The following is a 21,391-nucleotide window of genomic DNA, read 5'->3' as shown; positions in this document are numbered from 1 at the left end:
CGGGGCTCTCCCACGGGCACAAAGGAGCAGACCTGGGATGCGGCCTCAGGGCTCTGGAGAACCCTGCGGTGGGCGTGGCCTTCTGCAGGTCCCAGCCCTGGTCCCAGCCACTCCCAGACCGCACTGCCTTTATTCTGGATGGGTTTATGCGTCTGTCTCGACACGAGGCGGAGAGCTCCTGGAAAGCAGGGGCTGTGTCCTCTTCGTGCCCCTGGCACCTAGCACCTAGCAGTGTAGAGTCAGCTTCCTTACCACCCTCCAGTGAGAGGCTGGAGGCTGGTCCTCATAACGCAGCCCGAGGGATACCTTTTGTGACCCCACCTATGCAGCCCGCTGGCGAGGAGGAGACAGGGCCTTGCCCCGCCCAGGCCCCCCCCCCCCCAGCAGCTAGAATCATCCCTCTCTGGTCACAAGTGGTTTTTCTGCTCACTCACACTGAATCCTCACCCCCATCTCGTGCCTAGGAGCGTGCCTCGGTCAATCCCTGCTGAACAACGAATGATGCCAAGAGAAGGTGCCTGCCCAAGGCGCGGGCCCTGCAGAAGGGAAGAGGGAGGCCAGCACTCTGGGAAGTGGTGCTGACTAGCTAGGTTCCCGGCTCCCACCACAAAACCAGCTCAGTCTGCATTCTCTCTACTGAGAACACGGAGGGAGGGGCTCGGGGCACCTGGAGACCTGAATACGCCACGTTCCCCTCCCCTCCCGGCTTCACCTTCCCACCCGAGACAGTCATGAGTCTTGGAGGCGAGTGGGGCAGCTGGGGTGTGGCAGGATGAGCTTGTGAGAACCTCCCACCGAAAAGGACCTGCAGGGGACCATGCAGGGCCTGGAGGCCAGCCCTGGGGACTCTGGTAGGGGTGTGGCCGGACCCCTGGTCCACCTGGCTGACACTGGCCTCTTGTCAGTGAGCTCTGTCAGTCAAGGAGGGGCTGGAGAACGAGGCTGACGCTCTCTGCTCCCGAGTTGGGATTGCATTAGGGGACCTGGGACATGAAGACAGGCAGCTGAGGCCACCACTATGGCACCAGTCCCTGGGAGGAGGGAACACTTCCCTTTTGTCACATATGGAACTGCAGCCATGCAGGGTAGGCTAACGACCAGAACTGAAGCCCAGTGAGAGGACACAGGAAAATAACAGAACACCTAAGGGAATCTAGGAGCCAGACGGACGAAACCTGACCCAAATGGCCGCCTATAACATAAAGCTGCTGGGAGAGGCGGAGGACCAGCAGTGCACAGTTCGCGCACTTGGACTCAGGAAGAAACAACTGGGAAGAATGGACTTCCTTATGAAATTTACACATGTAGGGAGATAGGATGTCTTGATGGAAAAACCAGGTATCCTTTCTCAAATAACAGTAAAAAATGTATGCTTCTAATTATCAGCATCAGGCTACAGAAGACAATCATTAACGACATGGAAAAATAGGATAGAATTCCCAAACTAGTAAAAGAGGGGAAAACGGCATGAGTAGCTACTTGATAAAACCAACACAAATAAAGAAGCGAAGAAGAGAAAACCAGTCATGATAAATAACAGAACGAGATGAAAGGAAAAAAATCAACTCCATCAGCTGTTACACGAAATGTGAAAGGACTAGCTGGGATTGGCAACAAAACAAGACAAAACTCCTAAAACACAAGCAATAAAGACTGAAAGTCGAGGGATGAATGAAGATACACGAGGCATATTCTGGGGAAAAAAACTACCAGTTTATATTAACAGTAGACAAGGTAGAGATGAGTCTAAAAAGCACTAAACTGAATAATGAGCAACATTTACAAAAAAGATGTAGCAGCAGTTTACAAGATGTAAACTTGTATGCTCTAAATAGACAGTAGCTGAGCGTATAAAGCCAAAACTATTAGAAATGAAAGGAGAAATTCATAAAAATAAGATTCTAGGGGGGAACTCTGATATTCTCCCTCCAAAACAGAGCAAAGCCAGTACATTCAAGCACTTGGCCAAAGAAAATCTTAAGAGTTTTCATTTCTCAGGTTAATTTACTTTTTATTAGATTTTTGATTTAGCTGCCAGAGAGGTGCCCATAACTTTCTCTTAAAGCATATCCTTAATATGCAGTCATTAAAAATGACATTGTACTTTGAGAAGATAAACAAAATTGATAAACCATTAGCCAGACTCATCAAGAAAAAAGGGAAAAGACTCAAATCAACAGAATTAGAAATGAAAAAGGAGAAGTAACAAATGACACTGCAGAAATACAAAGGATCATGAGAGACTACTACGAGCAACTATATGCCAATAAAATGGACAACCTGGAAGAAATGGATAAATTCTTAGAAAAGCACAACCTTCCGAGACTGAACCAGGAAGAAAAAGAAATCATAAACACACCAATCACAAGCACTGAAATTGAAAGTGTGATTAAAAATCTTCCAACAAACAAAAGCCCCGGACCAGGTGGCTTCACAGGCGAATTCTAACAAACATTTACGGAAGAGCTAACACCTCTTCTTCTCAAACTCTTCCAAAATATAGCAGAGGGAGGAACACTCCCGAACTCATTCAGATACAGATGTCACAAAAAAGGAAAACTACAGGACCCTATCACTCATGAACATAGATGCAAAAATCCTCAACAAAATACGAGCAAACAGAATCCAACAGCACATTAAAAGGATCATAAACCATGATCAAGTGGGGTTTATCCCAGGAATGCAAGGATTCTTCAATATACGCAAATCAATCAACGTGATACACCATACTAACAAATTGAAGGAAAAAAAGGCAAGGTTGCCCATTGTCACCACTATTATTCAACATAGTTTTGGAAGTTTTAGCCACAGCAATCAGAGAAGAAAACGAAATAAAAGGAATCCAAATCAGAAAAGAAGTAAAACTGTCACTGTTTGCAGATGACATGATACTATACATAGAGAATCCTAAAGATGCTACCAGAAAGCTACTAGAGCTAATCAATGAATCTGGTAAAGTAGCAGGATACAAAATTAATGCACAGAAATCTCCTGCATTCCTATACACTACTGATGAAAAACCTGAAAGAGAAATTAAGGAAACACTCCCATTTACCACTGCAACAAAAAGAATAAAATACCTAGGAATAAACCTACCCAAGGGGCTTCCCTGGTGGCACAGTGGTTAAGAATCCACCTGCCAATGCAGGGGACAGGGGTTCGAGCCCTGGTCCGGGAAGATGTCACATGCCGCAGAGCAACTAAGCCCACGCACCACAACTACTGAGCCTGTGCTCTAGAGCCCACATGCCACAACTACTGAAGCCTGCACACCTACAGCCCGTGCTCGGCAACAAGAGACACCACTGCAACGAGAAGCCCACATACCACAACGAAGAGTAGCCCCTACTCACTGCAGAGCAGCCGCTACTCACCGCAACTAGAGAAAGCCCCCGTGCAGCAACAAAGAACCAACGCCGCCAGAAATAAAAAAATAAATAAAAATTTATATATATATAAAAAAAACTACCTAAGGAGACAAAAGACCTGTATGCAGAAACCTATAAGACACTGATGAAAGAAATTAAAGCCGATACAAACAGATGGAGAGATATACCATGTTCTTGGATTGGAAGAATCAACATTGTGAAAATGACTCTACTACCCAAAGCAATCTACAGATGCAATGCAATCCCTATCAAACTACCAATGGCATTTTTCACAGAACTAGAACAAAAAATTTCACAATTTGTATGGAAACACAAAAGACCCCGAACAGCCAAAGCAATCTTGAGAAAGAAAAAAGGAGCTGCAGCAATCAGGCTCCCCGACTTCAGACTATACTACAAAGCTACAGTAATCAAGACAGTACAGAACTGGCACAAAAACAGAAATATAGATCAATGGAACAGGATAGAAAAGCCCAGAGATAAGCCCATGCACATATGGTCACCTTATCTTTGATAAAGGAGGCAAGAGTATACAATAGAGAGAAGACAGCCTCTTCAATAAGTGGTGCTGGGAAAACTGGACAGCTACATGTAAAAGAATGAAATTAGAACACTCCCTAACACCATACACAAAAATAAACTCAAAATGGATTAAAGACCTAAATGTAAGACCAGACACTATAAAATTCTTAGAGGAAAATATAGGCAGAACACTCTATGACATAAGTCACAGCAAGATCCTTTTTGACCCACCTCCTAGAGAAAGGGAAATAAAAACAAAAATAAATAAATGGGACCTAATGAAACTTAAAAGCTTTTGCGCAGCAAAGGAAACCATAAACAAGACGAAAAGACAACCCTCAGAATGGGAGAAAATATTTGCAAATGAAGCAACCGACAAACGATTAATCTCCAAAATATACAAGCAGCTCATGCAGCTCATATCAAAAAAACAAACAACCTAATCCCAAAATGGGCTGAAGACCTAAATAGACATTTCTCCAGAGAAGATATACAGATTGCCAACAAACACATGAAAGGATGCTCAACGTCACTAATCATTAGAGAAATGCAAATCAAAACTACAATGAGGTATCACCTCACACCAGGCAGAATGGCATCATCAAAAACTCTACAAACAATAAATGCTGGAAAGGGTGTGGAGAAAAGGGAACCCTCTTGCACTGTTGGTGGGAATGTAAACTGATACAGCCGCTATGGAGAACAGTATGGAGCTTCCTTAAAAAGGTAAAAATAGAACTACCATACGACCCAGCAATCCCACTACTGGGCATATACCCTGAGAAAACCATAATTCAAAAAGCGACATGTACCACAATGTTCACTGCAGCACTATTTACAATAGCCAGGACATGGAACAACCCAAGTGTTCATCGATAGATGAACTCAGCCATAAAAAGAAATGAAATCGAGTTATTTGTAGTGAGGTGGATGGACCTAGAGTCTGTCATACAGAGTGAAGTAAGTCAGAAAGAGAAAAACAAATACCATATGCTAACACATATATATGGAATCTAAGAAAAAAAAAAAAAAAGGTTCTAATGAACCTAGGGGCAGGATAGGAATAAAGATGCAGACGTGGAGAATGGACTTGAGGACATGGGGAGGGGGAAGGGTAAGCCGGGATGAAGTGAGAGAGTGGCATGGACATATATACACTACCAAATTGAAAACAGATAGCTAGTGGGAAGCAGCCGCATAGCGCAGGGAGATCAGCTCCATGCTTTGTGACCGTCTAGAGTGGTGGGGTAGGGAGGGTGGGAGGGAGAGACAAGAGGGAGGGGATATGGGGATATATGTATACGTATAGCTGATTCATTTTCTTATACAGCAGAAACTAACACAACATTGTAAAGTAATGATACTCCAATAAAGTTGTTAAAAAAATAAAAAATCAATAAATGAGAAAAAGTCTTAATTGTGCAGTAGAAGTTCACAACATCTCAGATGGATCTGTACTCTTAAAAAGGATGTATCTTTTTCAGAATTCTGCAATGTCAACTTCTCATAACCAATTCTTATGAAACTCTAAACTAGCAGTCCAGGTTTTCCAGGTTTTAATTCAGTTTTATTTATTTTCTTTGGTATGTATTAAACTTAAAAGACCACTTAAACATTCCCTGCAGTAATGTTCTAAGATGCTTTTGAGGGTAACTTAAAATTTTCCATAGTATTGAAAGTAGAAAATTGAAAATGTGTTATTGTGATAAGAGGTACTGTTACACACCGCAGAAGTGGTTTAATCGGCGTGTACATTTCCACTTTAAAAATGACTGTTATAAAAAAAATGACATTGTAGAAGAATATTTAATGACCTGGCAAATATAATTTGAGTGGAAAAGAAAAAGCAGGAGGCAAATTATAATCGAGAGGCAATCATCACATGCCTTGGCTTCATTACTCTGTCCTGAACTTATACCTTTTTCTTCATGCAGTCCTGGATCCCCAGCTGACAGATCAGGATTCATTGGCAGATCGGAATTTCAGACCTGGCTTAACCCCAGGCAAGTTTCTATGACTGTACCCAACTCTCCTGGCTTTGGGACACCCCCCAGAGTGAGGAGAGAAGGCATTTCTGCATCCCATTCCTCAACATCCCGCCTCTCTGGGGGTTAAGGTTGAGGATCGCCTGCTTTACCTGCTGAGCAATGCATCTTTCGGAAAGTCACATTTACTGGGCAGGTACCAGGCTGAGCGGCTTCATTACTTAGTTTCTCACTTAATTTTTACAAATATCCTAACACTACACAATACATACATGTTATGGATGAGTAAAAAGAATCAGAGAAGTTTAGTGACCTGCCTACATTTTCACAGCTGGTACATGAATTATGCAGCTGGATTAATCCAATCCAGGTCTTCTGACTCCAAAACCTATGACCTTTTCAAAATCTCTCTCTCTCTCTATATTCATAGCCATACTTTGCTACTTTATCAGAGCTAAGTAAGCCTATCAAGAGTCAGGGAACGGGGCTTTCCTGGTGGCGCAGTGGTTGAGAGTCCGCCTGTCGATGCAGGGGACACGGGTTCGTGTCCCGGTCCGGGAGGATCCCACATGCCGCAGAGCGGCTGGGCCCATGAGCCATGGCCGCTGAGCCTGCGCGTCAGGAACCTGTGCTCCGCAACGGGAGAGGCCACAACAGCGAGAGGCCTGCGTACCGCAAAAAAAAAAAGAGGGAACGGAAGGGAGGAGACAGCCAGCTCCTGGGCTGGAGATGAACCTAGAAAGGTCATTGGTGAGGGGAATCTGGGTGAGACCAAAATCGATCATCTTTTTACTATAACACACCTCCTCTGAAAAAGTGTTTCTCTCCTTTCTATTGAATACTTTAAGTAGAAGCCCCATGTTATTCAAACACAAGAGTCCTCCGGTCACTTAGGCCGGGCTGCGAGAGTCTCAGACAGATGGAGAGAGTTTAACCTGGGGATATGCTGCACAAGCTCACCTTGGCCACAGTCGTGTCCAGAAAAGGGCGCTCAGGGTGTTAACTGATCAACGCTGAGCAGGGAAAGCTACAGGCCATCCGCCCCGGGTCCCATGGAGAGCCTCACTTTGTGAAGTTCCATGGGGAACAACAAGCCACCGGCCAGTGTTTTTGAGGCTATTGAGATTTTGCCAGAAGAGGAAGCTGGCTGAGCAGGGGGACTGGAGCTTCCTGTCCACACAGAGCCCACCTGCACCTGTGCCAAGGCCACTGCCACACCAGCGTGGGGAGCAGTCTGCGGAAGGAAACAGCTTTCTCCTTCCCGACAAGGGCAGGGAGGCAGCCCCTCCCCTCCCCTCCCTGAGGGGTCGGCGGGGCCTCCTGTCCCAGGGTTACCAGCCGGGCCTTGCACGTGTGGAGGACCCACAGGCACCTGTCCCCAGGCTGTGCTGGCTCCACAGCCCTGGAGGGCCGGCAGGTGGAGACAGAAGCCCTCTTCTCTCCCGTTATGACGTCAGTCAGGTCAGGGCGAGATGGCCTTTTTGCTCTCAGGTATTCTACAGTTTTATTCCCTGAAATAAGAGATAACACTGGTGTGACTCCACTGTGTGACAGGAGCTGAGGAGACACAGCTCTTCCTCAGAACAGAGAACAGACCAGCCCAAAGGCACACAGCTCTCAGCACCACCGCCACCCAGGAAGGAGGCCTGAAACCCAGCCTCCGAGGCGGCTTCTGAGTCCTGGCTGCCCTCTGGCTGGCATCCCGGGGGCGGCTTCAGAACATGCTGATGCTTGGTCACACCTCAGAGACTACGGTTTACTTGGTCTGGGGTGTGGCCTTTGGGTCACACTCGGCACACAGTTGTGGTGAAAGACACAACACAAACTTTCCATTTAAACCACGTTAGAGCCTCCAGTCCAGTGGCATTAGTGACAGTCATATGCTGCAACAACCATCAGTACCATCTAGTCCCAGGACCTTGTCATCACCTGGAAAGGAGACGTCGGACCATCAGCAAGCCGCCCCCCATTCTCCCTCCCCCAGCCCCTGGCAAGCACAAATCTGCTTCATGTCTCTCTGGGTTTCCCTGTCTTGGGTTATTTCCTAGAAGTGGGACCATACAGCATGTGGCTTTGTGGCAGGCTTCTCTCACTCGGTACAATGTTTTCAAGGCTTAGCTAGGTCACAGCATGATCCGTACTTCACTGATTTTAAGGCTGAATTCCACTGCATGGATATATCATACTTTGTCTATCCATTCTTCAGCTGAAGGACATTTGGGCTGTTTGTACCTTTGGTTATTGTGAATAGTGCTGCTATGAACATTTGTGTACAAGTTTTTGGAGTGGAATTGCTGGGGGATGAGGTAATTCTATGTTTAACTTACTTAGAAACCGCCGAACTGTTTCCACACACGTCAGAATTTTTTAAACCTCCCCAGGCAAGTCTAACACCCAGCCAAGCATAAGTACCCAGTTGGTTAAGATCCAACTATCAATTTTTATACAAGATAAGTGACAAAATAAAGATGCAACCAGCAAAATTCAGACATAAGTACTTAGTCCTTCAGCAAATGGATTACAAGGAAAAACAGAGTGAGGTGGAAAAAAAAAAAAGGTGGGAAAAAAAAGATATGGGCCAAACCACAGATTAAAAGAAATTTAAGAGACATACCATCCAGAATCTTATTTGGATCCCAAGCCAAACACACAGACACACAAAGTTAAAAAAATTATATTTGTGAGATAATTTGAAAATTTAAACACTGTATATTTGATGATATTGAGAAATTATTATTAATTTGTTCATTATAAAAATGGTATTGTAGTTACGTTTTAAAAAAGAATCTATCTTGGGCTTCCCTGGTGGCGCAGTGGTTGAGAGTCCGCCTGCCGGCGCAGGGGACATGGGTTCGTGCCCTGGTCCGGGAGGATCCCACATGCCGCGGAGCAGCTGGGCCCGTGAGCCATGGCCGCTGAGCCTGTGTGTCCGGAGCCTGTGCTCTGCAACGGGGGAGGCCACAACAGTGAGAGGCCCACATACAGCAAAAAAAAAAAAGAAAAAATATATAAAATTTCTCAGATAATGTGGGTGGGCATGGGTGGGCATATAGATAGAACGCCATTGGCCGTGAGTATGTAATCACAAAAGGAGGATGAGGCTCATTATACTGTTCTCTCGACTTTTCTATTTGTTCATATTTTTCCATAATAAAAAGTTAAGCAATAGATTGGTATAGGTATCATGAAAATCAGTATGGAGCTTCGAAGAAATTAAAAACAGAACTGTCATATGACCTAGCATTCCCATTTCTGGGTATATATACCCAAAGGAAATGAAACCAGTATCTTGAAGAGATCTCTGCACCCGCATGTTCAATGCAGCATTACTCTTGATAGCCAAGATACAGAAACAACTTACGTGTCTGTCAACAGACGAATGGATAAAGACACACACAGAGACACGCAGAGACACACACACACAGAGGAATATTATTCACCCATAAAAAGAAGCAAATCCCCCCACTTGTGAAAACATGAATGAACCTGTAGGACATCGGGGTAAGTGAAATGAGACAGACACAAAAGACAAATATTGCATGATCTCAGGTGTATGTAGAAATAAAAAGAAAACAAGTCAGACTCGCAGTAATGAAGAGTACTAGAATGAATGGTGTTTACCAGATGGGGGAGGGGAGGTGGATATTTCTCAAAGGGTACAAACTTCATCAGATAAGAAAGTTCTGGAGACCCAGGGGTCCCCATCTAATGGTGACTACAGTTCATATCCATGTACTGTGTACGTGAAATTTGCTAAGAAAGTAAATCTCAAGTATTCTCACCACACATAATAAGGGGATAGATGTTTTAATCAGCTCAACTGTGATAATCATTCCACAGTGTATATGTGTCATACACTTAAATATACACAATTTTTATTGCAAATCATACCTCAGTAAAGCTAGAGGGGAAAAAAGTTAAAAAACAAACAAGAAGTCCAGCCATTGCAAACTAACATTGACGGAAGACGGAAGCAAACGTTTATTTGTTTAAGAAACCTCATCTCTGCTCACTCCCCTCCGCTGCTGGCTAACTGCCCTCCCTGGGACTGTGACCTCATGAGTGCACATTCCCGCCAGATGTGCTTTCATGGTAATGGAATTAGCTCCCTAGGCGGGGATGCCAAGGGCCTTAAAATCACTTTCCCTGGATGATGGACATTTTAATATTCTGCACTTAATGTCCTATTATTCTAATTAAAACTACTTACTTTTTTGTTGACCCACTCTCCAAAAAGACAGAATTCCTGCTTTTTTCTAGATAGCTCCAGTCACAAAGCAGAGGCAGAGTTGATAGGCTCTTCCTTGCAAGTTACCTGGGAACCACCAATGAAGTTATCGTCATCAGAATATAGTTTGAGGGGGGATATGGCGCATGTCTCCCGCAGTTCTGCAAATCCCCATTTCTGGTCTGCTTCTCCTTCCAGCGTCAACCTGCACAAGAGGCTCTGAGCTCACATGAGCTGCAGAAAAAGTCACGCCTTCTGTCCAGTATCTGACCTCTCCCAACCGTGTTACATATAGCTGATGTGCTGCAAACTCATTTCTGCCCTTGGTCAAAATGTATTGGGCGTTGTAGGGCTCTACAACTCGCAAAGATAAAAACGATTGTGCTGTCTTCCAGGAGCTGAAAAAGGGTTCCAGACTAACGGCAGAGAAGGGGCTCTGAGAGGCTATTATCAAATTAAGTTTTATGATGACAAAAGAAAAAATTTCTGCCAAATTTTTATATACAGAAAAATGATACTAAGTAGTTTCCCTTAGTTAAAGAATTTTGAATAAGTAGCCAATAAGGACAATGAGTGTTCTTATGAGTGATTTCCAGAGTATTTCACAAAAAACCTTACATATTATGACTTTCGAGCGTTACATAAGGAACCCTAATACATCCCCTGCTCAAAACCCAAGAAAACACAAAGATGCAACAGAAAACAAATCTGGTGACAGAAATGACTTTGGACTTAAGACTGGGGGTAAGAAAGAGAAAAAAGTAAAAGAAAGTGAAGGGTTAGGGTTAATAGAAAGGAGAAGTTCTTTCGGATTTTAAGTAGAAGCAAGTGCTAGAGATCTTTAAGAAAAGTTAAAAGGTAAAAATGAGCTTATTCCTTTAGACAGAGAAGTTTTGCTCTCCACAAACACGTTAATACTTTAAAGCCTTAAAAATAAATAGTCTTTCTTAAAATCAGAGGACTTCTAAGTGGTTGCTGTAGATAAATTTAATCCCCACAGAAGCGTAATATTAATGTTCACTGAACACCTACTAAGTTCCAGGCACTTATGCTGGGCACTTTATACACAGAACTGAATGTCACCCTTGTTAACACTCCTAGGAAACAGCTATTGAAGTCTCTGTTGCAGGGGCGAGAAGACAGAGGTCTGGAGAGGGCGGGCAGCCTGTTCTAAATGACAGGAGCTGGTGAGTTGAGAGCTGTGACTCGTCCAGGCTCCTAGCCCAAGGCCCATGGAGAAACGGTCAAAGTTCAAACCATCTCATGAGCGCGACTCCATCAACATGGCTAATGCATCACAACTAGAACTCTGATCAACAATACACTTCAAAGTTAGGCGAGAGAATATCAAGCTCAGTTCACAACACAGGCCACACTGTATTTACAGAAACTGCAGCTGGGGTTAAGTGGATGAGGAGTATTATGTAAAAGTAAATGTGTGGTTTTATTATAAAACAGAACCTCTTTACTGGTTTTGGACACTTTTGATGTCACTGTGTTTAATATTATGCAAGATTTTTAAAAAAAAATAAAGTTTAACTAAACTTTGACAAATTTTTTTTTTTTTTGCAGTACGCGGGCCTCTCACTGTCGTGGCCTCTCCTGCTGCGGAGCACAGGCTCCGGACGCGCAGGCTCAGCGGCCATGGCTCACGGGCCCAGCCGCTCCGCAGCATGTGGGATCCTCCTGGGCTGGGGCACGGACCTGCGTCCCTGGCATCGGCAGGCGGACTCTCAACCACTGTGCCACCAGAGAAGCCCAAATTTGACAAAATTTTAAAAATTTGTGGAAGAAGGGGAACTGATAAGCACAAAATGAGTACATCCAAACTCACAGGGCTTTAGCCTTGAAGGAGACCCATATGCAGGTTTAGTCAAACTAAGCATTTTACTTAGAGCAGAAGTGTTCCAGGCTGTTTCAGGTATTTATGGGTTTGTGGCTGACGCCCTTTTCTGGAGCTTGGATTTAGGCTTAGGAATGGCACCTGGTGCTTCAACTGGCTTTGCACCTGTAAGCATGTGAGGCCTGGCATTTCCTTGCTGGTCATTTCTTAGGTTCTTACTCAATAAGAGCCTGTTAAAAAAATCTAACAAGTGTACTTAAAAATAGTTAAAATGGTAAACTTTATTATGTGTATCTTACCAGAGTTCTATTTTGAACTTTGTTTTTTTTTTTTTGTTTTTTTTTTTTTGCGGTACGTGGGCCTCTCACTGTTGCGGCCTCTCTCCCGCTGCAGAGCACAGCCTCCAGACGCACAGGCTCAGTGGCCATGGCTAACGGGCCCAGCCGCTCCGTGGCATGTGGGATCTTCCCGGACCGGGGCACGAACCCGTGTCCCCTGCATCGGCAGGCGGACTCTCAACCACTGCGCCACCAGGGAAGCCCCCAAATCTATACTTTATAAAAAGTAACTGAACATTTGTCACATTTGCGGAATTGAAAAGAAGATGGCACTGTCTAGGGCACAGGCCCTTCATGGGAAGGGTGGAGATGGGGATATGGGTGGTGCTGTGACCCCGGGTTCACACAGCTCCGTATTTTCTATGAAAAGGATGATTCTCACTTCTGTTCTACCTACCACCCCACTCTCCTTTCTGCAGGTTATGTTAAAGTGAAAGACAACCTGCTTTTTAGTTTTTCCCTCTAACTTTGAAACATGATTTTTTTCATCCGTGACCTAACCTTTCTTTAAGGAGATAATGTCAGTAGACAGCATCTTTTTGGGGCTTACAGCCTTGCCCAGATGTGAAGAGCCCAGGATGCTTTAGCGACTCTGCCTCTTAATTTCAGCTTTTGGAACACCGCTGCCTAACAAGAGCACTGTCACCTGCAGTCGTAGCCCGTGAGCCTGCCCGCATCACGCTGCGGCATCCCCAGGCCCGTCGGCACCGCTGTGTCCCTGCCCCACACCCCGAGTCACCAAGTGGCTGCATTCCGGGTATCCTCCATCCAGCCCTTTGTGAAACTTCGAGGAGCTGAGATGCCATATGCATCGTCTCAGAGCAGGTGCAACCTCAGTCATGCCACTGCAGGTCCCGAACGGCTCATGGATGATGCTGAAGACTCACCTGAGAAGGGCAAGTGACATCTGTTAGTGCTTCAAGACGCAGGGCTGCTCTGAAGAGCTTCAGTCTGGTGCTTGGGTTGGTGCACCTTGGTCATTCAGGATACAACAGCTGTTTGAACTGATGTCAAAAAGCTACCCAGTAATTTTCAGCCATGTCTTATGCAGGTGATGAACTGTCTCCTCTGGGGTAAGGTTTCTCCACCGGGAATCACGTGAGCTCTTGCAGACTTACGGGCAGGTTTCACCAGTGAAATTCCTATTTCTCTGAGGTAATGTGTTGGGGACTGTGACAAAACAGTGAGAGGCAGAGAGCCATGACAACAGGACCCTGTTATTCTGAGGACGACTGAGCACTGAGTCCTGGGCCCGGAGATGCAGGCTGGCTTCTGGCCTCCTGGATATGCACAGACATCCGGCTAAAAGCCAAGTGAAAAAACTGGCTTTATTATCTGTCTGCCCTGTTCTCTCTGTCCCGACAGGATTCTAAAGGTGCCGCTGTTCTCTTCTGCAGTCCTCAGACACACAAGGCATTTTGGTTTTGTGGAGGCAGATGTCACCCTCGGGAAACTCGAGTGCAAGAGGATACGAAGAGGCCCGAAGAGGCCCGGGAGAACTAAAGACAGAGCAAGATTTAACAGCGTAATAAGACGTTCCACCGGCAGATGGCAACAGAGGACTTTGTGAGCTATTCTGGCAGCCGGTCTGAAACGCGGGAAGGGAGCTTTTAGCGGCCATTGTATAAGTGATTTATGTGTTTGGATTCTGCTCAATGTTATACATGCATTACTGAATAAAACATTCACAGTGTATTTTCCACCAGCAGCTGAGCTCCAGTTCCCAAGGCTCTGAGTCCTAATTCCCAAGGCTCCAAAGAGCCCCTGACATCAAATTGCTTTCCTCCCAGAAAAGCCGTTTTATACCCCAGAAAAATAAATGCTTAGAGGGGGCGGTGAGAGAGGTCTGGGGTGACCGCCCCACCGGGACGGCCGACTTCTGTCAGCTTTCCTGGGTGCAACCCGTCCAGGGCCCCCTGTGCTCCCACCGGGTGCCTGCATCTCCTCCACCCCTGGCCGCCTGCTGGGCGGGGCGCGGGGGGGCAGCATCGGCTCAGGCCAGGAGGAGCGGCTTATTCGTAAGGAATATGTCAAGAACATAAGAAAGAAGAAACAGGGTATTAAGTGATGGGGTTTCCCTCCTGCTTTCCCAGAGACCCCGCACCCCCGAGGGCTGCCGGGCCGTTCGGGGCCGAGCGGCTGCCCTCCCTGCTCTCGTGGTTTCTCGGCCCAGGCTGCCCGCTGCCTCCCGAGGCCCTCGGGGCCGAGGCGCCGTGGGGGGCGTTGCCGGACGGGCCGCAAGAGGAGGGCGCGAGCCGCGGAGCTGCCGGCACTGCCGAGGGGTGGCCGGGCCTGGCGGGGCGGCCCGGGCCGGAAGCGCCCCCTCGTGGAGGGCGTGCGGCGGGGCGGAGGGCGGAGCCGAGGGACGGGCCGAGCCCGGCGGGCAGCACCGCCTGCCGTGTCAGGCGCGAGGCTGGGCCGTCCTGCGGCCTTGCCCGCCGCCCGGCATGCCAGCCGCCGCGCCAGGCAAGCCCTTCTCGCCCCTCCTCAGGCTGCCTCCCCTCTGCCTAACGCGCTCAGTTCCCCACGGCTTAGGTGTGCGGCGCCAGGGCGAAGAGTCAGGCTGCCCGCGACCCCCGAGATGAGACGGTGAGGGCTCGGGTGACGCAAAGCCGCGCGACCCTCGTCGCTGCGGGGGGAGACGCACACGGGACGTGGCTGCCACGGAGCAGACGAGTAACGCTTCACCCCTCATTCCTCGCGCACGCTGATGTGACACGGCATCAACGTCAGGAAGGCCCGCAGTGTGTCTGTAACAGACGTGTGCTCCCAGGCCCTCGGCACCGGTGCTGCGGTCCTACTGACTGCCCACCCCGCATCGCTAGCCCCGACTTCTCCCCCGGACCCCCCGAGCAGCACGGTGGCTCCCTCCGTGACCTCCAGGCTCCTCCGTTCCTGCCCGTCCCTGCCGCCTCTCCCGCACCCTCCACGAGCTCGCGGCCTGGACACGATGCCTCCACCAGCAGCGCTCCACATCCGATTAAGCTTTTCATTACTGCAGCCCCTCGGCACACACACGCCACGCTGTCCCTTGACTGCTTCCATTCTCTAATACGCTCTCTGCGCATGCGGCGCTCATCACCCACGTTCACACCTGCTTCCCGGTGAGACAGCAAGCTGCTGGGGCACCGAGCGTGCCTCGTCACCCTCCTGCCGCCGGCCCGTAAGCCCGAAGCATCCTTCCCTGCAAGGCCCCACTGAACAGTGTGTCTGGGAAGGACCTGAACCGTGTACATTTACAAAGTACCTTTATAATGTACTTCCAACTGTAAAATAAAGTGTGGGTTTTGGATTTTTTTCAGAGCTTAAGTTTCATTTTTTTAATCATCTAGAACAGCTCCTTTAACAAAATTTTATTTTTTGACATGCTTGGTACAACAAAACTGTACTTTAAACTTGAAATTTTGTATTAATTATTACACTTTTTAGGCTGGCAGGATGACACCATAAGATAGACAATCAGTTGAGTAATATTTAGCCAATTTAGCTTTCTGTTGGATGTACAGTCCCGACTGCTCGGCAACAACTCAGTGAAACTTCATTAATATGCGTGATATTTTCAGGTTTTCAAAAATATAAGAGAAACAGGTACTCATGGGGTGATATTAAGCAATATTATAAGCATATATAAAATGAGGATAACAAAACGAGGACCTAAAGGGAACCATGCTCACAAAAAAGCACTCGACCGTAAGCTTTCCTGCGAGAGGCCCTGCAGCCCAAGACTCTCATAAAGAGCATCTTACGGCCACCAGCTCATTAGTTCTCAGAGGTTCTGAGGACACAGGTAGCAGGGATGCTGTGTGGTTCATTATTTCAGACACTGAAATGGAGGTGAGGGAAACAGATGCTTAACCGAGGCCACACAGCGTGTCACAACAGCTCTCTTACATGCTGGGTTTCAAAGACACAGCTCAAACCACTGGTGGATCCTTATGGCTTTTCTGGACATCCTCCAAGTGTTCTTGGTGGGGGCAGGGAGGAAAGAACCAGAAACTGCACAGTAACCCTCAGCTGCCCGATTTACCTAATCTCTTTGGCTGTTGAATATTCTAGGATTAGAAGATGATGCACTAAAGTCGGTGGGAAAAGTAACCTAAAAATCTTGGCATGTCTTACGGGAAACAAAACAGCCCCGAAGTCTTCCATTGCTGTGATCAGGATATCAAAGGGCTTCTTGTATCTTAAAATACGTCTGGGTGAGTGGTCAGAGCTTCAGATAAGCTCCCCGCTGAGCTATGAGTGGAATAGTGAAACTATGAGATAATCGCAAATTTGAAGCCAATGTTCCCCTAAAGTTAAATATGAATATTTGTAAATGTAAATATCAGATAAATCATACATGTGCATGTACATACGTACGTACACAAACACACACACACACACGGTGTATGAGCCATTTCAAGGATATGCCATCTTACTAGCTCATCACAGTACTAAGTTGGTCACTCCAGTAAGTGATCTCCTACGAGTAAAACATCACTTAAAAATATGTCAGCAACTCTAGGATAAGTATAAAAAAGCCATCCAGCCTTCACGCAAGAAGCCTCCCTGAGCCCTTGCTGACTTTCAGACACTCTTCTCTCAGGTGGAGTAGGACAGGGCACTGAGAGGCAGCTCTGTGCTGTGGCCTGTCTGTCCCAACGTGAGTCTGGACAATCGCAGCACGTCAGCAAAAGAATCCAAGCACGCACGCTTTGCAGGTGATGCGCACGCTTTGCGGGTGACGTCAGTGGGGGTGGACGTGCCACCACTCCATTCTCCACGTTACTCTCCAAGGCGCTAATGGCAAACGATACAGAGGAATCAACCTCATCTGCCCTCCTTGCAATTCTTTCTTTGAGCCTGATTTTCCCTGATGACAGCACTTTTTTCTCCTCTCTGTTTAACCAAGTCTGGGGACCAGCTTTGCCATTTCTTAGTCAGTTGCTGCGTCACCTTGTCTCAGCTGGCTCCTGGTTGAGGTGGAGATAACGATGCTGCCCGCCTCATAGGCCTGTGAGTGCAGAGGGATGTGAGACCCGAGCACAGTGCCTGGCCGCAGCCGGCACTTAGTAACAGCCAGAAGCAGAGGGATCCCTGCTCTGCGGCCTCTCCTTTGGCCACATGGCCAACTGCGTGGGAGACGCCAAATGCACGCGCGCTCTGTAAACTGGAGAGGACCAGACCCTCACTGGTCCACCTTGACTCCCACACCTCCGGGCTCCCCTCCTCCTTCAGGATCAGGCTCTGACGGCTTCCCGAGTCCCGGGACTTCAGCTGAAGGAATCACGCGCATCTCAGGTTCACCAAAATCCGCGTCCTCGTTGTGTCTCTCAGGATTGCTCCCGATCTTGGTTTGGTTTCCCAGTGACAGGACCCCTGTGAGCAGCCACAGCCATCTCTGCATATCCCCTCCCCTCATTTTGATCTTACATTTGAGCCCCTATCAGCTCCTTCCTGTATTCTTGCTCCCCAGCCAGACCAGAGGGCTCCCCTCCCATCCCCGTCCACAGGGGTGCCCTACAGACATGGCTCGAGGTGACCTCTGCTCACTTAACCTCCTACCCAAATCTGGAGCGGCTTCAAAATGCCTTTTCGATAACTCAGCCTGGCCCACCCACCTTTCTAGCCTGGCTCCTTGCTGGAAACATCCTCCCCAGGTCACACGTGCCAATTCCAGCCATTTTAAGTCCTTGAGCCAATGACTCCTCTACCAGAAAGTGCTTGTCTTGCCCCCAACAGCATACACGATCTCCTGTTATCAGTTCTAGCCTTTTATCAGGAGGCAGCATGATTTCATAGGAAAAGCACGGGCTTCGAAAACACAGCACATTGCTTCTAAATCCCAGCACAACATTCTAGCTGCACGACCGCTGATCCCTTATTTATAAAATGGGATAATAACACCTGGCTCACAGGATTATCATGATAATTAAAATAAAATGTACATAATGTACAAAGTGGAGTCCCTGAGGCACACAGAGAGGCTAACTAAATGTAAGTTTAGTTTTGTCCTTCTCAACTGCTATTTTTCACTTTTACTTCCTCTTACTTGCGTGGCTGTTTCCCCTCCTTGGCTGGATGGGGGACCAGGAGGGCAGGGCCTTTGGGTGACTCACTGCCGGAGTCACCACAGCAGCTAGCACAGCCCTTTGGACACAGAGGGTGATACACACGTGTTGAATGAATGAAAGTATGATGGCAATGTTCTTGCTAACATGAATCACTGGAATCACTGAGTATGAGAACTGGAAAGGACCTTAGAAATAAACCACCAGCTCAACTTCACTTTATAGATGAGGCCACCACGAGCCAGAGAAGGCAAGTGACTTGCCTGAGGTTGGCACACAAGTCAACACGCACACACTCAGCTCCGAGCTCCATCACCCACCATGCTGTTCCCTGATCAACGCGCCAAGGCTGGGAGGTATGTGATGCCCAGAGTATTTCTTAGGAGAACGTTACCACCCATATAACTTATGCCACTCGGGGAAATATCCATAGGAAATAAACAACTTGTAATCTAGCAACAAATCTGTAGTAAGTATCTCAGTGCCTGGCATGACAGACTAGATTAAACAAGGGACCAGAGCTGGCTTTTAATAATCTTTCATCCTTCTAATCTAAACAAAGTACATCTCACTGTGTCTTCTTTGGTAGAAAGAAATACAGAAAGATACAAAAGGAAGATCCTGATAATTCCAAAAGAGGAAACAGAGAGCTTGCCCCTTAGAAGTGCAACATCCCAGATAAAAATACTTAATTGCAGCAATTAAGCCTGAGAACAACCTATACAGGGACACACAGAATGCTCTGATTCTAAACTACTGGCTCTCCTTTAAATTCAGCACAGAAAATTACCTGATATATGTTATCATAAATGATGGGCTACAATTTTTGCCTAAGTCATAGAATAACCTGTGAAAAAAATCCTGTAAATTAGATACTCTAAGTCCTTGAGCCACTAATTTTAATCAATACCAGTCTGGAAGTTTTCAATGGCTTTCTGCTGAACTTCCCCACCCCCATCAAGTAATTATCAGAAATACTCATCTCACTCCATACATTCAATCTTATAAGTTCATAAAATATTAGCCTATTAACATAAAAAATGCAACTGAGCGGAATTAGATGGCAGAGGGAATTTCCTGTAACACCTGCAAACTGGGTCTATGTAAGGAAGAGTTTTAATATATTCTGACACCCCACTCCCAGTCCCCAAGCCCTGGCCTGGATGGGAAAGGAGTTACAAAGTGGGTGACGTAGTAGAGACAGTGGAGTGGAGGACCTAAGGCCACGCAGCATGTACATGAAACACTGGGAAACAAAACTTCGGTACCTCATTCTACAGATTTAAAAATCTGATTCACAAATTCACAGTAACTAAACCCAACTACATACTAAGTGCCGGTGGAGGGGCATCACAATTCAAGTCCCTTCACCCCAGGTCCGGGAATTTTTACAAACGATGTCACTCCAAGAGGATGGTTGGCTGAATGGACGGTTGGAAGGAAGAGGAGGGATACAGAAACCCTCTTCTGTTCAAAACCACGGAGCCCCCTGCACTGCCTATTGCTAGACTAATGGCTCAACAATACTAGAGAAACACAGGACAGCTTTTCAGGCTCCATCTTCACTAGGCTAATAATTCTCAGCTACCATAACCACAAACAGAAGAAATGACTGATGCTGGTAAATTCTATCATTTCCCAATAACTGAGGCTACAAAGGTGTGTATGCATGTGTGCGCGCGTGTGTGTCTGTGTTGGAACCATGCACACACATATTTAGTGATCAGAGACATTTGTATCAGGATGTCTTGGAACCTACCAGGAAATGGGGATTCTAATACTGGTTCTGCCGTTAAGCCTGTCGTGCAGTGTCAGGTCTGTTTTCTCAGCAGCAGCAGGTGAATGCAGCCTCTCCCAGCCACTCTGAAGGTTAAAATGATAATGCATGGGGAGCACTTCAAAAAAAAGTCAAACACTAAGCAAAGATCTTTGGTTTGGTGCAGCTCTCAGGTTGTGTGTATTCCAGGCATCACACACGCTCCCCAAGAAACAACTACCAGCTGATTTCTATGGTTAAGAGGAAAGGGCAGAGAGGAAAGTCTCGAGATGTCTTTGGAAGCAGGCTGGGCAGACCGGACATCCTCCAGAGGCGCCCATATAGATTTATAACCTGGTCACTCAACCTCAAATTCTTCTATAGGACTGTATCATCTATCTTGTACAGTGTTTGCCAAAACAGGTGGCAAAGGTAAACAATGAATAACCGCTTATCAAACCCCAGACAACAAGGCGCATTGCCACTAGCTCTGTAGAGGCAGACTGTCCTAGAGGCGCAGCCTCATCTCAAGATGAAAGGCAGCCGTCCACAAGCCGAGGCCCCCAGCCGGTCTCTACGGTGGCCCAAGAGGCCCCGGCGGCAGCGGAGCACCTGGGGGACGTGTTGGGAGCCCAGGTGCCTGCTAAGGGCCAGGCCTGTAAGGGGCCAGGGACTCTGCCCATAGGGTGGGGCGTCCAATCTGAAAGGATCCAAGCAATTGTTTGAAACAGAGTCAGCCCACTGGTAGCAGAAAGTATAAGCAGGGAGACAGCAAGGAGATGGGAAAGGGGAATGGTGGGAGCTGCTGCCACATCCTTGCAGGGCTTCCAGTCTCGGTGAGGCAGGATGCGTGACCTGCGGGGGCTCATGGCCGACAGGCCTTGTTTCCCTAGGTGTCCTTAGAATAAATCCCATCCCAGATCTGTTCCATGCAACCAAACCTCTGAACCTCTTCCTATCTGTTTCATGCCAACAGAAAGGGCTCAACACAAGGAGACGTTCGGGGCCCCTCGGGGAGAGAAATCGTGACCACCGGAGCTGGCCCTGACTTCCCCGAAGCAGCCTGCAAACCCGTTAGGGTCTCCAATCACAGCAAACATCACAGTACTATTCCAAGACTTTCCCCTCCCACCCAGACTGATTCCATCTTTTCGAGAGAAAGAAAGAAAGAAAAAAGCACCTCTTCCAGCGTTTTGAATTTTGCCTGATGAATAAGAGTAAAGCAATGCTAAGTCCACCTTCTAGAGCTTTCTAGAACTTTCCCCTTAAACTCAGAT

General features: G+C 47.1%; 1 protein-coding gene across 2 annotated transcripts in view; it reads right to left on the bottom strand.

Annotated features, from left to right (window-relative positions):
• The window catches only part of LYRM4 (LYR motif containing 4), a 113,062-nt gene that overhangs the window by 11,104 nt on the left and 80,567 nt on the right, over positions 1-21,391 (bottom strand). Inside the window, exon 3 of one of the 2 annotated variants that reach the window (XM_032650245.1) lies at positions 13,115-13,192. The exons of the other annotated variant lie outside the window; for it this stretch is intronic. Within the exon in view, the coding sequence (XP_032506136.1) occupies positions 13,169-13,192 (24 nt within the window). The 3' untranslated portion in view covers positions 13,115-13,168. Of the gene's footprint in view, positions 1-13,114; positions 13,193-21,391 lie in introns of those variants that run through there. 2 annotated transcript variants of the gene reach the window in all.

This window comes from Phocoena sinus, chromosome 11 (genome assembly GCF_008692025.1).
Source record: "Phocoena sinus isolate mPhoSin1 chromosome 11, mPhoSin1.pri, whole genome shotgun sequence".
Classification (NCBI taxonomy): domain Eukaryota; kingdom Metazoa; phylum Chordata; class Mammalia; order Artiodactyla; family Phocoenidae; genus Phocoena; species Phocoena sinus.
The sequence above is the reverse complement of the archived record's forward strand: the minus strand, read 5'-3'. Positions and strand labels throughout refer to the sequence as shown.